Below are 21,661 nucleotides of genomic sequence, written 5' to 3' on the forward strand. Positions count from 1 at the left end.
AGGGAATTTTTTGACCAAAATAAAAGATGCACTTCTCATCGTGTCAACTTTTTTTTTCCTATTGTGTTATTTGGAGTATATATTTTTTTTTAAATTTCATCGTAATACATTTCTACGTGCTCAAAGTACGACAGATGCTTTCCAAGACCATGAAAGCCAAAACAGTGGAAAGCTGTCACAAGCTGCTTGTCTCTCTCAAGCACTCAGCAGCCGCCCAGATAAGGTTCTTTTCTGATGAGAAAATCATTTTTATTGATGCCAAAATCAACAAAAGAAATTACAGGTACATTGCAACCCAATAACGCCCCAATCATCGGCAAGACCAAATTTCTAGCATCCTTTCACGTCCCCCTCCTCGTGTCCGATGAGGGCGATGTCATGCCCCTCACTTCTTTACCAAGGGCTAAAATGTCACAAGGGAGGTCTACTTGGAGATCATGCAAGACGTTAGCAAACCCTGGATGGAATATATTGCAGCCAGAAGACCATATCTCTACCAGGATGACGGTGCACCCGCAAATACCAGCTATTTGGTACAAAATTGGCTTTCAGATAATTTGGAGATGCTCTGGTCTAAGGAAGTACGGCCCCTAGCTCTCCGGACTACAATCCTTTTGACTATTTTGTGTGGAGAGTCTTGGAGAAGGAGTTCAACAAGTTTGCTCACAACAATTTGGGTTCTCTGAGATCCTTTATTACTGAGGCTGTGTACAATATGAATAAAGATCACCTGATCAAAGCTTGCAGCAGTTTCCGCACCAGGTTGGAGGGCGTTTTTGAGGCTGAGATTAATTGGATTGAATGATTAGGTGTTCATTGAGGGTCCCTACGTTTGTATATTGGATTTATAAATATCTCTACTAATTTAAGAGATAAAAAGTTTTTTGTCCTGATCTCAAAAATTCTTAATTGAAAGACCGCACCCCGTTAATTTGTAACTTAAATCTTATAAATATTGATATAATATAATATGTCATCATAAATAATCGAAAACTAAGAAGAAACAAAATGTACACAAACTTAACTTCAACAAAATTGTTCTAAACACATACGGTTGGTACAGATATTGTTATTTTAGGGGGATGAGGGAAAGGAAACCTCATTCTTGCTAAATTTGCCTTTGGAAATTTTAGCGTGGGATTACTCGACCTGGGAAAAAACTCACTGTCTAGAGGAATCCCTATAATTTATTTAATTTTAAATATTATTTACATTAAATACATGAAGGGGATTTTTTTTTTTTAATTGTAATTTTTAGAAACTTATAGTAAATTACTATTTTTTAACAATTATTTAAAATATTTAAGATTCGGTATTGGTAAAAGGAGTTCGAGGGAAGGCTCTCATGACTCAAAAGTATCATCAATTCCGTATGGAGCGTTGTTGGTGTCTTCTTAATGAACATCTAACCACCCCAGAGCCCGTACTTCGACCCACTGGACAACAGTATCTAGTGTAAAGAGATGCTCAAACTCTGACGAGTCCACTTCAGAAACAACTCCAACGTCAATTTCTCTGTAAATAAAAGAAGAAAATAAGCTCCAGCTACATCTCACTTGTATGGGGGACCTTCCACTCCCACTACGATGCTTTCAAATCCGCCAATGGTGGTCAAGTGCACAAATAACGTTCCTCTAAATATATAGAAATAGTTTCCTGCTTTTTTTTTATTCCAAACATGGCCGAGTTAATTTGACTTCATTCTAATTAGAATGTGGTGCAAGATTTACTCATTTCCCAGTAGCAATTTTATACAAAATGTGTACATTTCTAGTTTACAGCCGGTATATAACATAAATTGCTATGAGAAGATACACGTAACTTTATTGTACAGTTTATATAAAACATAGTTATAGGTAAACATATTGTGTATATAACTGTGATGTATATTTAATGTTAGATTAAGCCTTATTCTTGAATCTTTTTTTTGCAAGAAATGTTGTGAATTGTCACTTAGGGTTGTCAATAATACATCTTTTTTTAATAAGATAGTGTTTATGTAGTCTCAAAAGAATGTGAGCTCAAATTAACTCTGAAATGAACAATCTAAGCCGATGCCCTTGATTTACAGGCATATTTATTTGTTACAGGGTTACAAGGTATTAATTAAATATTAAAATATATTATCAAAGCATGAGTTGCCTTTTTTGTATATCTATTGTATGCTTGTGGAATAGTTCTTGGAAGATTGCCATCAGAGGAAAATTAACTGAATTGGGAAAAAACTTAGCCAATTCCAATACGACGTGGAGGCTGCAGGGGTGTTGAAGAAAAAATCTTTATTTATACAATTAATTATTGACAACTTTTTAAAATGTCTACCTTGTGCCTGAAACCATAGCCTCAATTCTGGCCTGTAAATCACTGCAGGCCCTCACACTATAGTCAGGCTGCAAGGCAGACCATTGCTCCTCAGAAACTGCTTAAAGGGCGTTAACAGCCCAGTGGGTGTTGGCATAGGGTCTACTTTCTACATAGCCCCAGATTCCATAATCTAGGGAGTGCAGAAAGGGGATAATAGGGCCCTAAAGCTTATAATATGTGCATGTTGATCCAACTTGATTTTATGTTATCGTCCACATTTGCTCGATTGCATTTTTATCTCTTCGATCAATTATCTAAGCCGGTCAATCCAAACAAAAATACCTCCCGAGAGAAAAACTTTGTTTTATCTATATTCAGTGTGCGCAAGCTATCAATACCACCTCTTTCGCGCGCTCTCTTTTGCAAACACAGACACTCAGGCAGGTGATTTTTCTTTTTTTAGATAACTCACTCAAACTAGTATTAGATGGGGGGGGGAATGAAATCAATTGATATTTGGGAAAGGCACGTAGCCTTCTTTTGAATCTTTCTTGTAACCATTTCGATAATAAAAATTAACAACAGCTAAAGAAGCTTGGTTTGAAGTCCTATTTACGGGGTTCGACGCAAATGCTCACAAATAGTCTTCTACAGAAACAGGCCTCAGGATGTAGGTCAATCGTTAACTTAAAAAAAAAAGATATGGACAAAAATAATCTAACAATTGACCAAGTGTACAACAGATGTAGTCAAAAATGTCTGGCACCATCCACGGATGATACTGGGTGTCCATATCGGACAAAAATTCCATGATTTTTGGGGTTATTTCTTATGGTGGAAAAAAGATCTCTACTAGCCGCTGCTGTTAATATATTTGGATATACATATTTATTCCCATTGGAACATGTAATTTAACATTTTTAGGCTGAGAGTTAAAGAAATTAAGGGGGGTACCATTTACTTTTAGAAATTAATGAGTTTTATTAAAATTTTGATAAGAGTGTTAATAAATGTGGCCACACATTCGATAAAGGATTCTGTTCCCTTCTCCCCCAATAATCCTCAATACTTTCACTCTTGAAGGAGGGTGACCTTATCTCCTTATTATATCTCGCGTCTTTCCCTCATCATTATTTCCCAATCTCCTACAAAACAATATCCGTATAATTAGAATCAAATAAAATGGTTGTGTCACTGATTGTATTAATGATGGAAAAGAGAAGTCATTAATCTTAATGAAAGGGCAATTGCTTTCTTTTCTTCTGGTTATTTTACTTAACCCCAGCACTAGGTTAATTAAACTTATTGTCTCATTACGTCAAGGTGTATAGAGTTGTTAAAAAAATGACATTGAACGAGTACGATAATTTGATTATTCATAACCTGAAAAGTGTTTTATTTTCATTTTCCAAAGCTGTAATGAGGATTATTCTTTAATTATTGAAGGCATAACTTATACATATGCATTAAATGAAACACGAACTACAACACTGATTATTTGTTCGAGAGATATATGTGCAACTCCTTGTTGTACTATTGAGGATCATCATCGTAGTAATTCAAGTTTATATTTTATTTCTTTATATACTCGTATCTATTTCCTTCATCTAATATCTGCTCGCAGCTAATCAAAATATGTAATATGACAGCTACTCTGCTCTACTCACACAAAAAATACTTTTTCTAGATTAGCACGCTAAGTTTCACACCATTTTATTTTTACATGCTGGCAGGACATGTTCAATCAATCACTGCTTACTCCATTGACTTCATTTTATACATTAGTATTTAAAAGTCCAAGTAAGAAACTCCGTGGTTACTTTCTCCATCCTAATCCGACTACTGCCTCTTGTGTTAAGCAGCACACCATATAGAAAAAATGCCTCCTCAAAAACACTATCATCCCGTGGATGATAGTGTTTTTGAGGTTATGAAGAAAGAGGGATCTCATTAAAAATAATTGAATGATATTAAATATAGCTTTAAGCAATAAAAACATTTATGGTTCTACCCCGATCTACTTCGATCGTCATAGGGCTTCAAGATTTTCCCCAATTGATCTGGACCGCCTTGTATACGCAGATCTTCAAATTTTCCTAACTTTTTTCTCTTGAATATGAATTTTTTAAAGAAAAAACAACAACTTTTGAAACACTTTTCATAGGTAAAAAGTGTCTAGGAAATTTATTTGGTTTAAAATAACAAAAAAAAAAATTTTTTTTCTTTATTTTTGTCTTTCATTACAAAGTAAAGTTTTTTTTACCTTTTTGTCATAATTTGATCGAGATGTGCGACCTAAAGATGACCTTAGTAAAATGCATTTTTGCAAATAAATTTTCATACCATATGACAACTTTTAATTAACTATTAAAAAAATTAAAAAATAGAAAATCAAACCGCTACTATTAAGACTATTTCCAGGTTTCTATGTAAATTATATTAAGAACACTCCTTATTAAACCAAGGTACCTTGCTCATCCACGGAATGAGCAAGGTACCGGCCAGTCCTCAGTGTTGGTTCTAACAAGTCTTTGCACCGGCACCCGGCCCCAAAATTGTCAAATATTGGTTCTCTACCAATGTCCTGCATTTCTTGGACATTGAGACACTCTTGCTTCTCCGTTGAAATGAACCCCTTCGACTTCTACGCCTAGGAAAGAGTTAGAGGGCTAGGTTTGTGCGTAGCCTGAACGATCCGTGAAGGTCTTAAAGTCCAATATCGTGCGTAAAGACAATTAATCTCGATCCTGCTTTTGTTCGTAACGCAAGTTCTAGCTTCCAGTATAGGATCGACTGCAGGGTGGCAAATGCTGGCGTTACAATCGAATAACTTGTTATTTCTTTGCTTATATTGTTGAATTTAGGCAGTGGACCTTAACCATGTTGTTTTATGTAAATCGTCTGTATTTTTAAGCTGGCCTGTCTTCTTGGAATGAGTTATCTGAATAGTTGAGACTGTAATTCACATTTAATTTTGAAAAAGCAAAAAAAAAAATCATTCTGGCTTGTTTTTGTGTTAACGGATCTTGAAGCGATGAAGATTATTATTCAAAAATATAGCTTATTATGTCCCTCTTTTTTGCTTCAATTTGATATCCGTGTATGATTATCATGGATTATATTTAATTTTATCTCAGCATGCAATTCCTGAAGGCCTCTTGACTTATTATATAATCGATAAAAAAAGCATTAGATCAAATCTATGTATATAGCTGTGCGACGTTAAGTTAAAAAAACTATCAACACATTTTAAACTAACTTTGATTAATAGTAAACATTTTTCAATCTGATTTCCTTATATAAATTCGTAAATTTTAAAACAAACACATTTCTTTTTGCCCATGATTTGAATTTGCGTAAGATTTTTGACGCAGGGTAGAATATCTATAGAAATAAAGGAAAGCTTATCCGTCTGTATGGATGGAAAACAGTCTCAGGATGAGCTGTATATGTTGCTGTCGGATGTATATCATACATAATGATGAAAAATCAGAGTAGAATGGGCATGCTAATAAAAAAACAGCAAAAATCAATATGGTTTTTAATGTAGAGGTTATTCTTTTTTTGGCCTTTAGTCCCATGGCGGCCTTTAAAATATTTTCTTTTAAATGATTTTTGTCACTAACCAAACGACTACTTCATATAAAACAAAAAATAATTTATTGAATTTCAATGTCTTTTTTTTTTTGCTTTATACGAAGCAAAAGAGTTCATAATAAATTTTAATTTCTTAATGTCCCGAGCAACGCCGAGTAAACCTACTTAAGTAAACTATTAATTGATAGTTGACAAAAAAAAAATACAGAGGGCTAAATACTTTACGTTTTATACATTGGTGTTTTTCCTATTGACAGTCGATATTGCGAGGTGGTCATTCCAAGTGAAATCAATCAAAAATGGCCATTTTTCACAGTACCATCATTGATTATTTTCAAATTTGTCACATATTTTAATATTAGTTAAGAACTCAAAAATCCAAAATTTCAGCCTTTTTTTATCTTCGTCTCAACGCCATCTACCCTATTTTTAAACCGCTGTATTTTGAATGTTTTTGATGGTAACAATCTACTTTAAAAACCATTTAATAGAAAATTATTTTACTATTTTGTTGTATTTGATTATATAAGCCAAAAAAATGAGTTTTTAACCATAAAACTACCAGGTCAATATTTTGAAAAAATCAAGCATGTTCATTTTCAATTTTACTTAATTTTTTTTATATGTTCATTTGTAATATATCCTACAAATATTCAATAAGTATTTAGAGAAGCATTTGATTCCACTTAATTACTCCATGCTAAAAACGAAAAATAAATATTGCAAAAACTCGAGTATAATATTTAGTATATAGATTCGGAAATATTATCTACCTACGCACACATTTACATATGTAGTATTGAAGTTGAATAGAGTTTTAACCTATATTAAACTATATGGCAAATTTGAAAAAAAGAAAGAAATTGGACATAGTGCTGTTCTAGAGAGATTGATTTGCCTGAGAATGATCCGAGTGGATAAAAAAGCTCAACGTGATATTGAATTACTAAAAAAAAGAATTAACAGTTTGACAAATAAATAATACTTTGTGCATTTTAAAAACAGGGATTTATATGTCATCACTTTTAGTATCTATAACAAAGGATTTTAATAAGAAATTTACCATTGTATTGCAGGTACATCCAGTCCCTCCACTCCTGCCGGAAAGATCATTGGAGGAGTCTGTGCACTATTTGGAATGTTTACTCTCACTCTTCCTATCCCGATCGTCGTCAACAGCTTTGCCAGCTTTTACAAGAATCGAATGTGGAGGAACGAGGTAGCCATCAAACGGCGGCAAAAGACAAAGGAAATGAAAATGAACAATAGCAAGCAAAGTGAAGTGAATCAAATGGAATTGTTTTCTTAGTAGAGAGAAGCATTAATTTGTTTTTTGAGGTTGTTTTCATAGCCTCATTATTAGCATCCTTTTTCTTCCAATATGTACTTACTTACTTATAGAGGCCTGTTATACTTATTATCTACCCAAATCAATAATAATTAGTTATAATTAAAAGTACATACTAGACATTGGCCAATATCAAAACTAAAGTTGATCCAATAACTTATTTTTTACAAATGATTGAATGTAGCCGGATCCCTGAAAGCATGTTTTTTTTTGTTCTGTCACAATTGGTTTATTTAGCTTGCCAACAGATTAATATCCTAAGGCAAGGATGTACAACCCATGGCCTGCCTTATATTTAGGTGCGGATCACTACTAAAACTCACCTCAAATAGTATTTTTTTAGCAAAATTGTTACAATATCATCACCGCGTGTAGATCGAGGACAATACGTACAAACATTGAAAAATATTTTGACTTAAATCCCTTTCTTTCTCAGACTCTAACAAGGATGCCAGATTGGCCTTTTCTGAAAAAGTTTGACATTGAAAAATTAGATTTGGTGCGTCCTTATATATAAATTTTTATTTAATAATTTTTTTTGTAGCTATTTTTTATGAAATATCCTTTAATAGGTTCTGCGGTCCATTAACATATTGCAAGTGGTAATACAGGCATGATATTACAAATTGGACATGCATGTCCTAACACACGGAATTTGAAAGACCTGAAATAATAACGCAGAATTTTTTTCCCAGTAGAGGTGAAACTAAAAAGTGGTTGAAAAAAAAGAGTCGATATCATTTTGTGCTCCATTCCTTCAAGAGGGGAAATATAGAAAAACATGCTCCTCAACATTATTCCATGTATCTAGAATTCCATCCCTAAGGATACAAAAAAAAATTTTAAATCCCAACTAAATATCTATTAGTAGCTTTTCATTGAAAAAAAAATTAATAGACCCTGAAATCTAACTTGGTCTTTTTGGAGTTGTAATAATTTAAAAAGATGTAGGTTATTTATCTTTCTTTAGTTAAGAGATGTCCAATCTGTGGCCCACTTAATGTTTATGTGCGGACCATTACCAATCTCACTTCAAGTAGTAATTTTTAGCAAAATTGTCCCAATATCATTTAAACGTGTAGAATGTCTGAGATCGACCTTTTTGAAGTAGTTTGTCCTGAAAAATTAGATTAGGCTTCTTTATTTCTGCCCTAAATTTGAAATAAATAAATATGTATTTAGTAATTTAGTTTTATGAATCAATTTTTCATGAAGTTTAATTTAATAGGTACTGTGGCCCACTAAAATATTTTAAGTGGCTATGCACCACATGATTCGTGTTCTGTCGGTCCTTATTTAGCAATATCAATAATTTTGATTCATTTTTGATATATCTTATTTGCCTACATACACCATCGACATTTTTATGAAAAATTGCAAAGACCGACAGTCAAGGACTGATGGTCATAAGTATTGATAGGACCAGTCCTTTTGACTGGACTAGACCAAATAAATAAAGACCAACAAAACATTAGACATTATATCAAAAAAGTTTCGGACATCTCCACTTTAGTCCTTGTTGGTTAGTTTTTAGCTATAAAGTAAAGATTTATCCATTTGATTCTGATTTATTAATGTTTGCAATATCATCGTTAAAAATTTACGTGGAATTATGGAAAAATAAATTTAGATTTATTTTCTTAAAAAGAGGTCATTTGGGGAAATTATGCAGTTTTGGAAATTATTAACCAATATATATATATATTTTGTAAATAACTATGGATTTTAGAACTGTATTGCAAAATAATGTAATATCTGGAATTGAATTTTTGATTTTTTTTGTATATAAATGTAGATTTTGCAAAGTTTTTTTCAACAAAAATTCAAAAAACCAAGCTCCCCCCACAAAAAAGTAATATATATATATATAATTCTGCGAACGACCTTAATTGCAATCAGAAAACATTGTACCGCACTCTTTTTAAGAAGTACATTCACAATAGGGACTGTTGAATAAACAAAAGTGACCACTAGGAAACTCTCTATCCAGTCAAAGCCTGACCTGATATGAAACACCAAGAGTAAGTCAAATTCCTGTTGAAAACTTTGAACTTCAAAAAATTTCACAATTCATAATGTTTTGAGTCATTACTATCGTTTAAAATGCTATTAAGTTTCATCAGTAGTCCCCTGCATCAGAAGACAAGTCCTACTGAACGTTAAATAGCCCTTACTAACGTGACTAAAAAGAAAATAGGAGAAAAGATGGCTGCAATAAAAAGTAAACAAAAATTATGTATATGAATTACGTTCAGGATTCACGTAACTTTGATCGAAAAATATTGGATATAAATACCCTTCGTAGATGATTAGCTTTATATATTTTTGTTTGTTTTAAAGTAATTTTTATAATCTTTTATAGGACTCAATTAATAGTTTATGTATCTGGTTTATTTCTAAAGAAAAATACATCACCCCGTCCGAAACATTCCCTTGTATTAAATTGCATTTGATGAATCTAAACAAAAGACGTGATAACAAAAACTGTAGAAGGGGGATGAAAATAGCAACCATAATTTCAGACAAACTAGAGATAAGAAAAAACATATTTGAATGATATACATGATGCCCCTTTCCTTATAGACTCTTTACTCCCTATGAGCGATGCATTCATTCATTTAAGTGTGAGTACTCTGTTTATTAAGCTAAGATTTGATCAATATTTTTTTCCATTCCCTCCTTTTTTCTAATACATATGTAAAATATCGGAAGTGATGTCCAAATTTCTACCGATATTTCTAGATAACCAACCCACCGTCTAGTACATACATAAATTAACCAATAACTGCATTCAATCTGGCTATGAAACACAGAAAACAAGTTGTATTGTATTAGTATCGATATATATATAATTATAAATAAATATATTTATTTTTAGGCAAAAAATTATTATTATAAATAAATTTAGAAATGATCTAAACATAACTATTTATTTTCCAACTTTGGGTGGCTTAAAGTCATTGTATTTATGCATCCAACAATAATAGTTCATACACAGACTCTGAGCCGCCTCTAGTCCCTTAAAATGTGTGTGTCGTTGAATCAAAAACATGAAGTGGAGAATGTGAAAAAAAGAACGTTGCATGAGAACACTTCCAAATGAAATTTTTGTGTAATAATATGATAGAATGTTTGTAATTTATGCGCCCATGGTAAGGGACTTTATACCCTGGGTGAACGTAATGTAAAACACTGCTTAAAAAGGAGTTTTTACTATTATTTTTTTGTGAGCAGTGACTGAGTTTTTGTAGGGCTTTTCATTTACAAAATATTTAATATCATAGATAATGTTGGGTCAGTTCTTATTTACTCGGTCAATTCCAGTCATACGACCCTCATATCAGTCCTTGAGATTCGTTCTTAAGGACTGTCGATCCTTCGAACTATCAGTACTAGAACTAATTAAAAGAAAAAGAAATAAAATTGATTGATGCCTAAGTAAGAACTGACAGAAACTGAATCAATGATACTACGAAACGAAATCTTAAAAATAAAATATTTTTTTGTTTTTGTTTCATTGTAAAATGAAAAAGTCTGCGGATATGGAAGTGTAACGTATATGGGTGAATTTACACATTGATGTTTGTCATGGTAAGTATGACAACTCGTCAAATATCTTCTTCTTCTTTTTTAAACATGACGCCTTGTCAAATTTTAAATGACATTCTTCAATGAAATGTGAATCCCCTTCAACGTGGCGATAAATGTAGGAAAAGTTAAACTTCTTTCTCGGATAAGGTGATCTTTCACATCTATGGGACGTGTACACAACACGACGACGTGTTAGACAATTTATTCCTAATAACAATTCAAATCTCAGAAATTATTAATATGTTGAAAATCAAGAGGTTGTTTAAGTTTAAAACTGTTGTTTTTATCTGTAAATAGAAAACGGTATTAATGTTGTAAAAATGTTAGTAACTGTGTTGTTTCAAAAAATCTAAACTACCCTGGTATTTTCTCATTTCTAATGATATGACCTTTTCACTTTAGAAAATTTGAGATTTGAAAGTTATTTTATTATTGGTTCTGCGAAATAAATGGTCAATTTTAAATAGGTCCTGACATGTCTCATGAATGTGAAAAAGTGTATTGTACATTTTTACAGGACATTTGTCGATGTAATTTTGAATCCTCCTTAATACGGCGTTAAATGTATGGGAAATGGCAATGTTCTTCTTAAACTATCTGAGATTGAAGAAGAAAATAAATCTTTAATCGTACTTTTAAATCCGCATTAGGTGCTTTGTGTGAGCCTATGTATCATGAAAAAGAGTCAAATATAAAATAGCAAATATAGACAGCTATTTGCATGATAGAATAATTTTATATATCCATTGTTTGTTTGCAAGGTATATTGTCCATGTCGTTGTCTCGTCCTTATTTGTGTTCATTCTGTTCAATAATAACATTACGTTGACCCAGTGCGGTAAGATAATAACTGGCAAAACGTAAAAAAAAAAAAAAAAAAGTGTAATAAATTTTTTGGGGTAACCATTGATGGAGATTCTTATTCTACAATTATTTTTTTTTTCGTATAAAAAGTCCATATTTTCCTATAGTTTAGATACAATAATATACTAAATGTGATGTGTACTCAATTTAATCAGAGCGAAACCCTGATTTAAGACTTATTTTTGAAAGGGATTTTTGCGTTTAAATTTTGCCACTTTGTCTGTTTGTACTGACTCAACAACTAGACAACCAAACCTTGCCCTTGGTTTAATAAGGAGTGTTCTTAATATAATTTACATAGAAACCTGGAAATAGTCTTAATAGTAGCGGTTTGATTTTCTATTTTTTAATTTTTTTAATAGTTAATTAAAAGTTGTCATATGGTATGAAAATTTATTTGCAAAAATGCATTTTACTAAGGTCATCTTTAGGTCCCACATCTCGATCAAATTATGACAAAAAGGTAAAAAAAACTTTACTTTGTAATGAAAGACAAAAATAAAGAAAAAAAAATTTTTTTTTTTGTTATTTTAAACCAAATAAATTTCCTAGACACTTTTTACCTATGAAAAGTGTTTCAAAAGTTGTTGTTTTTTCTTTAAAAAATTCATATTCAAGAGAAAAGTTAGGAAAATTTGAAGATCTGCGTATACAAGGCGGTCCAGATCAATTGGGGAAAATCTTGAAGCCCTATGACGATCGAAGTAGATCGGGGTAGAACCATAAATGTTTTTATTGTTTAAAGCTATATTTAATATCATTCAATTATTTTTAATGAGATCCCTCTTTCTTCATAACCTCGGTCTGGGCGACCTCGTACAGATCAAGTTTTGCAATTGACTAGATTCTGGTTTCCACTTGTAATTTTCATCCTCTGGATGGATAGAGTAGCCCAAGGAAGAAATTACCCGTTTCCAAAAGACAGTGAACCTACCCATAAGATCTAAAAAGTGAAACATGTCTTGATCACGAAATGTTCTCACTTTTGGTGACCAGATTTGTGGCCTGTAAACAGCCCAGACCTAAAGCCATGGGATTTATACTCTGGGGGAGGGTCGATAATGAGGTCTGTACTAAGCATCATTCGTCTGTGGATCCCCTGGCCGAGGTTATCAAGAAACGGGGATATTATTATGATTAATTGATTATCATGAAATGTAGCTTCCAAATAAATAAAACAATATGGATCTACCCCCATCCAGTTCGTTCATTACAAGCCTTTAAAGATTTTTTCAATTTATTTGGACCACCCTGTACCTCCGTTATAATAATATCTATCATTACTAGAATAAAAAATAGTTAGTTATTCCTGTATATTAATCCTTATTGACAAAAAAAAAACCAAAATCTTTTGTCTACTCTCAGACTTTGAATCAGATGTGTTGTCTACAGATTACACTGTAAGAAAATTGTAATTTTGAATAGTTTATTTTCATGAAACTTGATCACTTTTTTAAACTCATCGTAATTAAAATTTGAAAAAGATAATAAAAAAAACACCGCTCTACTAAATTGCACAAAAACTTATATTTTTGTGCAAAGAATAACTTTTAGGACATAAATACGAAAGCATGGTGATCAAAATGAAGAATTTATTTGTTTTATCCGGGGTGGGCATAAGGGCTGTTGGGAGGCTGAAACTGTCAAAAAAAGAACTACAAAGTATTCAAAAGACTCATTTAAAAGAGTTTTGCAACGTAGGAGATGGGTTTCTTTCATTGCTTGTGTTAAAAGTGGGCTTTCGCAAGAGGTTCTTTTCACACTCCTTTTTGATAGTTCTCTGGACTGTCTGGCGTAAAACCCCGAGCTCTCTAGCATGACCCATCATGGACTTGAGAAGATTGCCCTCTGCTGGTTTCTTTCATTTCTCCAGGTCCAGTTTGGCCTTTTTGACAAAGTTCTTCTTCCTCCCCAACGTTTTGGACTTGCTGATAGCAAGGTCAGCAATTGATTAAGGTCACACAAAACTTTAACAGCAAATAATCGACAATAACTATATATATGATATATGTACGTGCTTAGCTTATATCAATGTTAGTTTTTAGATGGAAAAAATAGGCCGAACTCTGTCCTATACCAAGTGCCCATCCGCAAATACTTATATGTACAATCTATATATACCTTATACTTTTGAATTTTATTTTTTTATTTGATTAAGGCGAAAAATATTACAAAATAAAGTAGATTTTCAAAAATGCACATTTTATTCCCCATAAACAAACATGTCAGGCAATAAAGATCGTGTTGATGGCTCTCGAAGTAAAAACAATCAGAGACACACCTAGTTAAGCAAAGAGCAAAAAATAGTAGAAATATCCTCGATTAGTGTTATCCAAGATACTTAGAGACAAAGTACGTTGTTTTTATAAAAGGAAAAAAAGATTGAAAAAGCAAGCCCCGATTTTGTGATGTAATAAGGTTATAATCTTACATCTGTAAAAGAAGGAACATTATATATTGCCCATTAGTTTGTTGAGCAGCCAAAGGTGATAGGCTATCAGTAGAGTATGTAAAAATTAAAAATCAGGAATGAAAAAAAATTGTACTCGAGAGGTGTTTTTCTTTTTTTGTTTGTGTATTATTTAATAGGTCGTGGGTGTGTTAACATCCACTATGAAGTAAGCATTATCACCTATCTTTGGTGTAAATTGCTTCATAAATGCATACAAAATAAATATATCTGAATATCCTTTATAATTATGATAATTTCACTACATTAATGCTACTTCAAATATAAAAAGTTATCCTCTTTTACAATCATATAACAGACAGCTGACATTAACAAATACATGTATTCAGTAATACCCTCTTGTTCCACTCTTTTTATTTCAATATATAAATGTCAAATCGAGCTATAGGAAACTCACAGCACTAAACTTATTCATCTCCTTTTTTTAAATATCTCCCTAACATGGATGAATAATATCATTCTAAAAAATTTTAAGAATAATTTTTTGTCCCTTCTGAATACAACGGCAAAAAATATTAATTACTAGGATAGGCAATTGGTACAGCACAAAACCTCTGCCTCAAATCAAATTGAGCTATGTACCTTAATACATCCAAAGGTATGGTTGATTATGCATTTTCAATATTTAAGGGTCTCTTCCTGTGATCATATATAAACTGCGTACCAAGTTTGGTCAAAATTGAACTGTAACTTTTGCCATAATCCTTGTGAATAACTAACATTCAGTGGCAAACCCCTAACCATTTTTAACTTCGTAGCAAAATAATTAATAATTCCTTTTAACAACCTAGATTAGTTTATTGTGTTTAATTTCCCTCCTTTTTTCTTTGTCTCATTCCAGGTTACCTTTACATTTTCTGACACTGGAAAGAACATCTTCACAATTTGCTATGGGACTTGCTAAAAGGAACATAAACAAACTTTTCCTCATCTCTCTCAACCTTGAAATATAGTTGTTCTATTGCAAGCAAAAAAAGATTAAAAATCAACTTTTAGCTAATGTATCAATTTATGTAAATATTATTCTTTTCTAGGCATGAATTATATATGTTTTAATATTTTCTGGGGAGTGGGATATGAGCAATCTATAAAGGATATGTATCCGCCAGGGTGGTGTAACAATACTTATTTCGGGGCGCTATAAATATATTTAGAATGGTGTTCCTTTATTAAACTTGAATTTATAAATAATAAATATATATTATCAAATAAGGAAATTGTATAATTTTGCCGCACGACGGCACCAATCTCTGTTTTCTAAACAACCTAATATCAGAATAGAATTGCCGTAGCTCATAGACAATGAGCTCGAAAGAAATAATTCTCTTGAACTCAGTGTGCGTATGTTCGCACCCAGGTGATTCCTAGAGAAATAAGTATACTTTATGTATATGGACTTTACACAAGATTATCAGGTTAGTTGGAGTAATTGTAAAAGCTTACTAATTCTTAATCAGTGCAACTCTATCTGTCCTATTCAAGTATTTTTTTTTTTTTTTAATGTATTATTTTACTACAGGACCCTCTGTTTTTATAAAATATAAGTAAACAAAGCTCATGTTCCAATCATTTATGTGTACATACTGAACTGACTAAATTATATTAATTTATAAATAAATAGTATGATTAGAATTTTACAAATAAATATATTATATTTTAATAATTATAACAGATATATATTTATTTAATTTAACATATGAATTAAAAAGTCCAGGGTTGAACAACGAAAACAGAGGGTTTTTTTGTTCAAAATAGTCTTTATTCTTGAATATAATCTCAATCAAGAGCAAGACAACCATTTCAGCGTCGCTGCAATATTTGAGTGCTACTTTGATAAAACTCTTTTATCTCAAAATAGACCTCACTTTGATTGAATTTCTTATTGACAAGCACTTTGTTAGGTCTGCAAATAGCCAGTGGAAGAAATTTGAAGTTCAATTCATGAAGTATTACCATTGTTTTGATTGACTTGTGACACGTTGGGTTATCTTGGTAGAAGGGAATTATTTTCTTCTTCAAATGGAGCCGTTTGTCCGTAATTTTGTCCTCTAAACTCTCTAATAACGTTATATAATATTCAATGTTGATGGTATTTCCCTCCTCAAAGTAGTCTATGAGTATTATGCCACATTACACATTCAAAATACCAAAGTCATATTCTTTCCAACTTATTTCATTGCTTTTGACGAGTTTCAATTCGACGATGACCGTTTTGATTCTGGAGTGAAGAGATGGATCCATGTATACTCCATTGTAACATACTGAATCAAAAATTATTGTTTGTTACGTTTAAAAATGCCTTGTTTTTTTTGGTCAACAGTAAGCAAATGCAAACCCACATTGAACAAAGCTTTTTTTTTTTTTTTGGGGGGCAAATGTGGATGCAATAACAAGTCTTTTTAACAATATCCTTATAATGACAGCTAACTCCAATCATTTTGTGGATATTTTTTGATGTCATCTACTGCTATTGCCTCGTTTCAACACAAACTGAATTATGTATCATGGGTGTGTATACCACGATGTTTGACGTCAGCAAACCAACGTTGAATTGTTGTTGTTTTTTAAAGTACTATCTATGTGTGAAGGTCGAGACTTTTCATCCTATATGCTATATCTAAATTATACATTTAAGAGGCATATATTGTAGATCATTTATACAGTTCAGGTTTTATCGCCCTGGGACTGTTGCACGGCTTATTTGGTACTTTTTGGAAAGAACGTTCATCGGAGTACCAGGAATTGCCTTCACAGGCCGCTAAATTAAAATAATCCGTTTAAATTCTATCTTATTATTCAGGATGTAGTAAAAAGTGGTCCAGATTTACCCGAACGACCGTGCATATTATATAGATATTATATGGACTTTTGCCATAAACAATTTGGTCTAATGGCATTTTGCCCTATAGCCATTTTCTATCAAAATATTTTTGTCTAAAAATACAAGTAAATGAGGTTTATGGGTCGTTGTTGTTGTTTTTTTTGGATGAAATGAATGTTGTTTTTGAATTGATTATTTGATGTTGTTTGTTTGCTGTTCATATAATGATGGAATTCATATCATTCATGCCTCATACAATACTTGTTCACAAATCCTTGTGTCTTTTCTAACATGAGTAATCTGGCATGTGTAATGATGATTAATAACGAAAAGTGATTAGCCTCTCTTCTATTCCAATTGTTGCCTTTTTTTCTGATTACACTCATTTTATCACCAATTTTGTGACAGGTTCAAATTCATTACATGGTGAGAATTAATTCATCATTTTTCCAATTTGAAAGCAACAACCATATAAAGTGTTTTATAATGATATACATCAAATATTTATATAAATATTTTTATTCAATTTTCCTTTAATTAGTTAGATGGAGTAGTACTGTGTAAGTATAAAAAAACTTTATAGGAATTATATCTTTGAATTCCATATACAGGGTTCGACAATGAAATTTTCTGAAATCAAAAAGAAAACCAAAACCTTTTATTATAAAACATTTTTTGTAAGAAAAGTATAATATAATGAAAAATGTCATTGAAAAACTTTCAGCAGTCAATCTTGGCAAGAATGATTAAATATGGCCGCCTCCAGCCTCTATCAATGCCTCCACGCAAGGTCGGAACTTGGAGCAGGTTAGCACAATATATTTGGCGGACATGTTAACCCATTGCTTCCTGGCACTAGCCTTGAGCTCCTGCATATTTCTCTGTGATGTCTTCCCAAGCTTGCTCTCCACACACTCTTGTCAAGGGGATTGAGATCAGGACTGGAAGGGGACCAGAATGTTTTGTCCCAGAAGTCAGTAAAGTGATCCTTGCTGAAGTTTTGTGTCTTCAATACTGTATGGCTGGGGGCATCGGCCTGGGTTCACATATAGTTGTTCTCAGGACAGTTAGCCTTCCGTCAGGGCAAGATTTTCCACTTCTGCCCCTGATTTTCTCATTGTCGTGAATTATCGTGGATCACGTATGTAAGTCTTAAATGAAACAATTCACCATATTTTACATTTACAAGCCAGAAAATTAGTAATGTATACGGGGCCAATACTCTCTCGGTTCGTGTTACACAACAGTGGTTCAAACAATTTTTTTCACTCAATTTTGACCTTTGCTGTGAAGAACTCAACCTTTTGAAACTAGTAACCGAACAGAAGTGGTCATCATTGCAACTAGAAGACAACAATAGATCATCAGCATAACGCCAGTTTGCACACATCTTTTATTACACGCCAGTAGCCCTAGGAGCTCTGATGGGAAGTTCCAGCCTACAGTCTGGACCTGGGACAAAGGAATAACCTCCTATTCCTGTATATGGCCAATGCACTTGGTAGTACGAATTTGGCCTCAGTAGAGGCCTGTCCTAATGTGTTTTCGGAGTGTTTTGTCAATAGGGGAAATGCTTCTACAAGAAGGGTACTATGAAGCTGGATTTTCGTTGGCAACAAGTTAACTAACTGAACCGAGCAATCCCCCCTAAATTGCAACACTTCTTATAAAGTATAGAAATAAAGTGAATAAAACTTTTTAAGGAACCTATTATAATTTATTCTTTATAAAGAATAATACAAAAGAGGAAAAGTTCCCACAATAACATCACGAGGTATTGATTTTCTTTTCTTTAGAAACCGACAAGAGAAAATGGAATGGACTGGACCCCTGTCCTTGCTCCAAAATAAGAACCGAGAACCTCTATCAACTGATAAACCAAAAAAATATAAAAAGAAGGGGCGTCTGCAGGGGTAGGTTGGAGGGGCTGTAACCCTTCCCCAGATATACTTTTTTCAATTTTTAAAAAAAAAAAATTCCAAAAAATTTTAATTTATTGATTTTGGTTTAAAAAAAAATACAAAAACTAGGCCCCCCCCCAAAAAAAAAAAAAAGTATATATTTAATCCTGCGGATGCCCCTCATAATGTACATCTTTCGACTCATAGTCTCACATTTTGATCAATTTAAGTTACTTAAAAATGCTAAATTTAGACTTAAATATCAATTTTTTTAAATCATAAAAATGATTTGAGAGATTTGTAACCAAGCCAAAGTTATCTCTTTAATTGTTCTCAGCAAAAAAGAATGTATTTACAGGGAGTTTTCTCAATTTTTAAGGAAGATTTTCATATTTGTTTTGTTTTGTAATTGTTAATGCTTTAATATATCGAAATATGAATCAATTTTAACGACGGAACCTTAATTTATTATTGAATTTGTAAGTGTTCAGATTTCAATGACCACGCAGTACATATTATTTATTCAATAAACTAATAAATTGTACATGACATGAAGGAAATGGTCTTGACACAAATAAACTATGTATTTTTTTGTCAATTTCCTTGATAATAACTAAAAAATAAATAATATGTACAAATGTACAATTTAATTTCTATATTTAATAAAATGACAATATGATATAATATATTATATTCTAAAAGAGGATAGCCTTAACCCAATTCATTCCAATTCTATGATTTCTTCAATACCAACGACCATATCAATAAGTATGTTTTGTAGGGTTCTTGGACACTTTGCGGTTTGTCATTTTGCCGAATAAACCCTTTGCCAAACGGATAACTTGCAAAAAAAAAAGTAATATATCGTGTGCATTAGGTATCCATACCGCCAGTTTGGTGCTCTCTTGGACAAATGCAGACACTTGAGCAGCTGACACCAGTTGAAAATTAAATGAAATCAAACGACGAAACATTGTCACAAATATTTAGAAAAGGCACGGAGCCCACCTTGGAATCCATGCAGGGAGGGACAAGATAAACCATTTTCAAACTCTGAGAACCCAAGATGAAGCCCTGGATTGACATGGTTGCCATTGGGAGGCCTGACATGTGGCTGCAGGCTTGATTGGCTGCCATACCACGAAAAAAGTCTGAAATGGCTCCTAGACAATTTTGACGACTTGATCTCGCCGGACCTTATGCCTTTTAACAGATCTGAAACTAATGGATTTTTATGTGGTGTGTGATTGAGCGACAAATCAATCGAACCCCTGGTAAGTCTAAAGACGAACGTATAAGTCGGTTCTTGAAGGAATTCCAGGATTTGCCAAGGAAATAGGTGGCAAAGGTCTGCTAGTGCTTCCAACCTTTTATATAGACTTTAAAATGGAGATAATTTTATTGAATAAAATAAATTTGAATCGATTAGGCTTTCAGAATCTGCTTTTATTTTTTTAATCTGATAACTGGTTAGAGATAAAATTTTGCTTCAAAAAAAATATATTTTTCACTACCCAGACAACTAAAAATTAAATTGCAAAATTAGTGCAAAAAAATATCTTCTCTACCAGCCCAGGCCTCCATCCCCTGGACTTTGCAGTTTAGGGTGTCTTGGAGAAGAATGTCTGCTGCACCTCTCATCCAAATTTGGATTTTCTCCGAGCTATCATCATGGTAGCGTGGTAGGTCATAGACACGGCCTTCATTGTCAAGACCTGTCCATCTGTTTCTCGACGTATTTTTGCTTGTGAATGAGAACATTTTGTATACAAAATATTATGATATTTACCTGCACCGAAGGGATCTAAATGTTAAGAAGAAATAACATTGACCCATGGCAATGTAATTCTCCACTCTTCCTTGCCCCAAGCAACGCTGGGTAACCCTTTGCTTGAATATGCACATCAGCAGAGATGAAAAAATAATTCAAAGACATATTGTACATACAATATGTCTTCCTTATAAATAATTCTAACTTTTTTTTAAATAAAATATTATACATCTAACAAGATCAAAGAAATATAACATTGATATTTCCTTTATGCATCATTGTTATATGTATAAATATTAATTTGATATCGGATATGAAAAAGAATCATGTCTCCTGCAATTTCCCACTCCGTATTGATAATCATCCAAATCTTGTAAAATTCATGGAACTTTAAACTATGTATTAACTCACGCTACGCCATCACAAAAATCGATGGAGTCCCAAAGAAAATCAGTGTTATCAAAGATTAAGATAGAAGATTGAGCTTGTAAGAAATGACTATCTTCTTGTCTAAGAGGAAACTACAATCTATCACTGAGCTGTTGATCAGTTCCACTGAGGTAATAAATTTAGAAGATTTGACAAAGTTTGACAATAGAATAATTTACAAATATTGAAGCCAAAAGTATTTTAAGCGTTTTGGGTTCTGTTTTATGTGGCGAGAGACTATAGGTTTTCATTATGGATGGTGGTGGAGCTTAGTAAATAAAAGCAGTCAAAATCCTTTGAACACTTTGAATTTAAACATTCAACAAGATATAATTTATTAACAAACAATAGAATTTCAACAAAATTAATACTATATTAAATAGATGTGGGCCTGTGCTCTCTTAATCATTAATAAAGTCAGCCTTAGCGCCCATGATGGCTTCTAGGCAGTAGTAGAAGGCATCGTCTGCGGATGTAGTCCTCTATAATGGCGCCCCCTTGCTGGAGGTCAGTAGCTTTGAGGGTCTCCTTGTTTGGATGAGAGACACTGTAGGGCTTCCCCTCG

At 32.6% G+C, this 21,661-nt stretch overlaps 1 protein-coding gene and 1 long non-coding RNA gene across 3 annotated transcripts in view; one reads left to right on the plus strand and one right to left on the minus strand.

The window, feature by feature from the left end:
- Positions 1–15,187, plus strand: part of LOC121124377 (potassium voltage-gated channel protein Shab) — a 135,810-nt gene extending 120,623 nt beyond the window's left edge. The window contains exons 6-7 of one of the 2 annotated variants that reach the window (XM_040719530.2): positions 6,978–7,183; positions 15,016–15,187. In XM_040719530.2, coding sequence (XP_040575464.1) covers positions 6,978–7,183; positions 15,016–15,078 — 269 coding nt within the window. In that variant the 3' untranslated portion in view covers positions 15,079–15,187. The remainder of the gene's footprint in view (positions 1–6,977; positions 7,184–15,015) is intronic. The other variant, XM_071891151.1, reaches the window with a different exon arrangement.
- Positions 15,188–20,321: 5,134 nt separating this feature from the next.
- Positions 20,322–21,254, minus strand: LOC139906406 (uncharacterized). The gene is made up of 2 exons (XR_011781900.1): positions 20,686–21,254; positions 20,322–20,619 (listed from the first exon to the last, which is right to left on the minus strand). It is a non-coding gene; the product is annotated as an uncharacterized lncRNA (long non-coding RNA).
- Between the last annotated feature and the right edge of the window lie 407 nt (positions 21,255–21,661).

The sequence above is a fragment of the Lepeophtheirus salmonis genome, chromosome 9 (genome assembly GCF_016086655.4).
Source record: "Lepeophtheirus salmonis chromosome 9, UVic_Lsal_1.4, whole genome shotgun sequence".
Taxonomy (NCBI): Eukaryota; Metazoa; Arthropoda; class Copepoda; order Siphonostomatoida; family Caligidae; genus Lepeophtheirus; species Lepeophtheirus salmonis.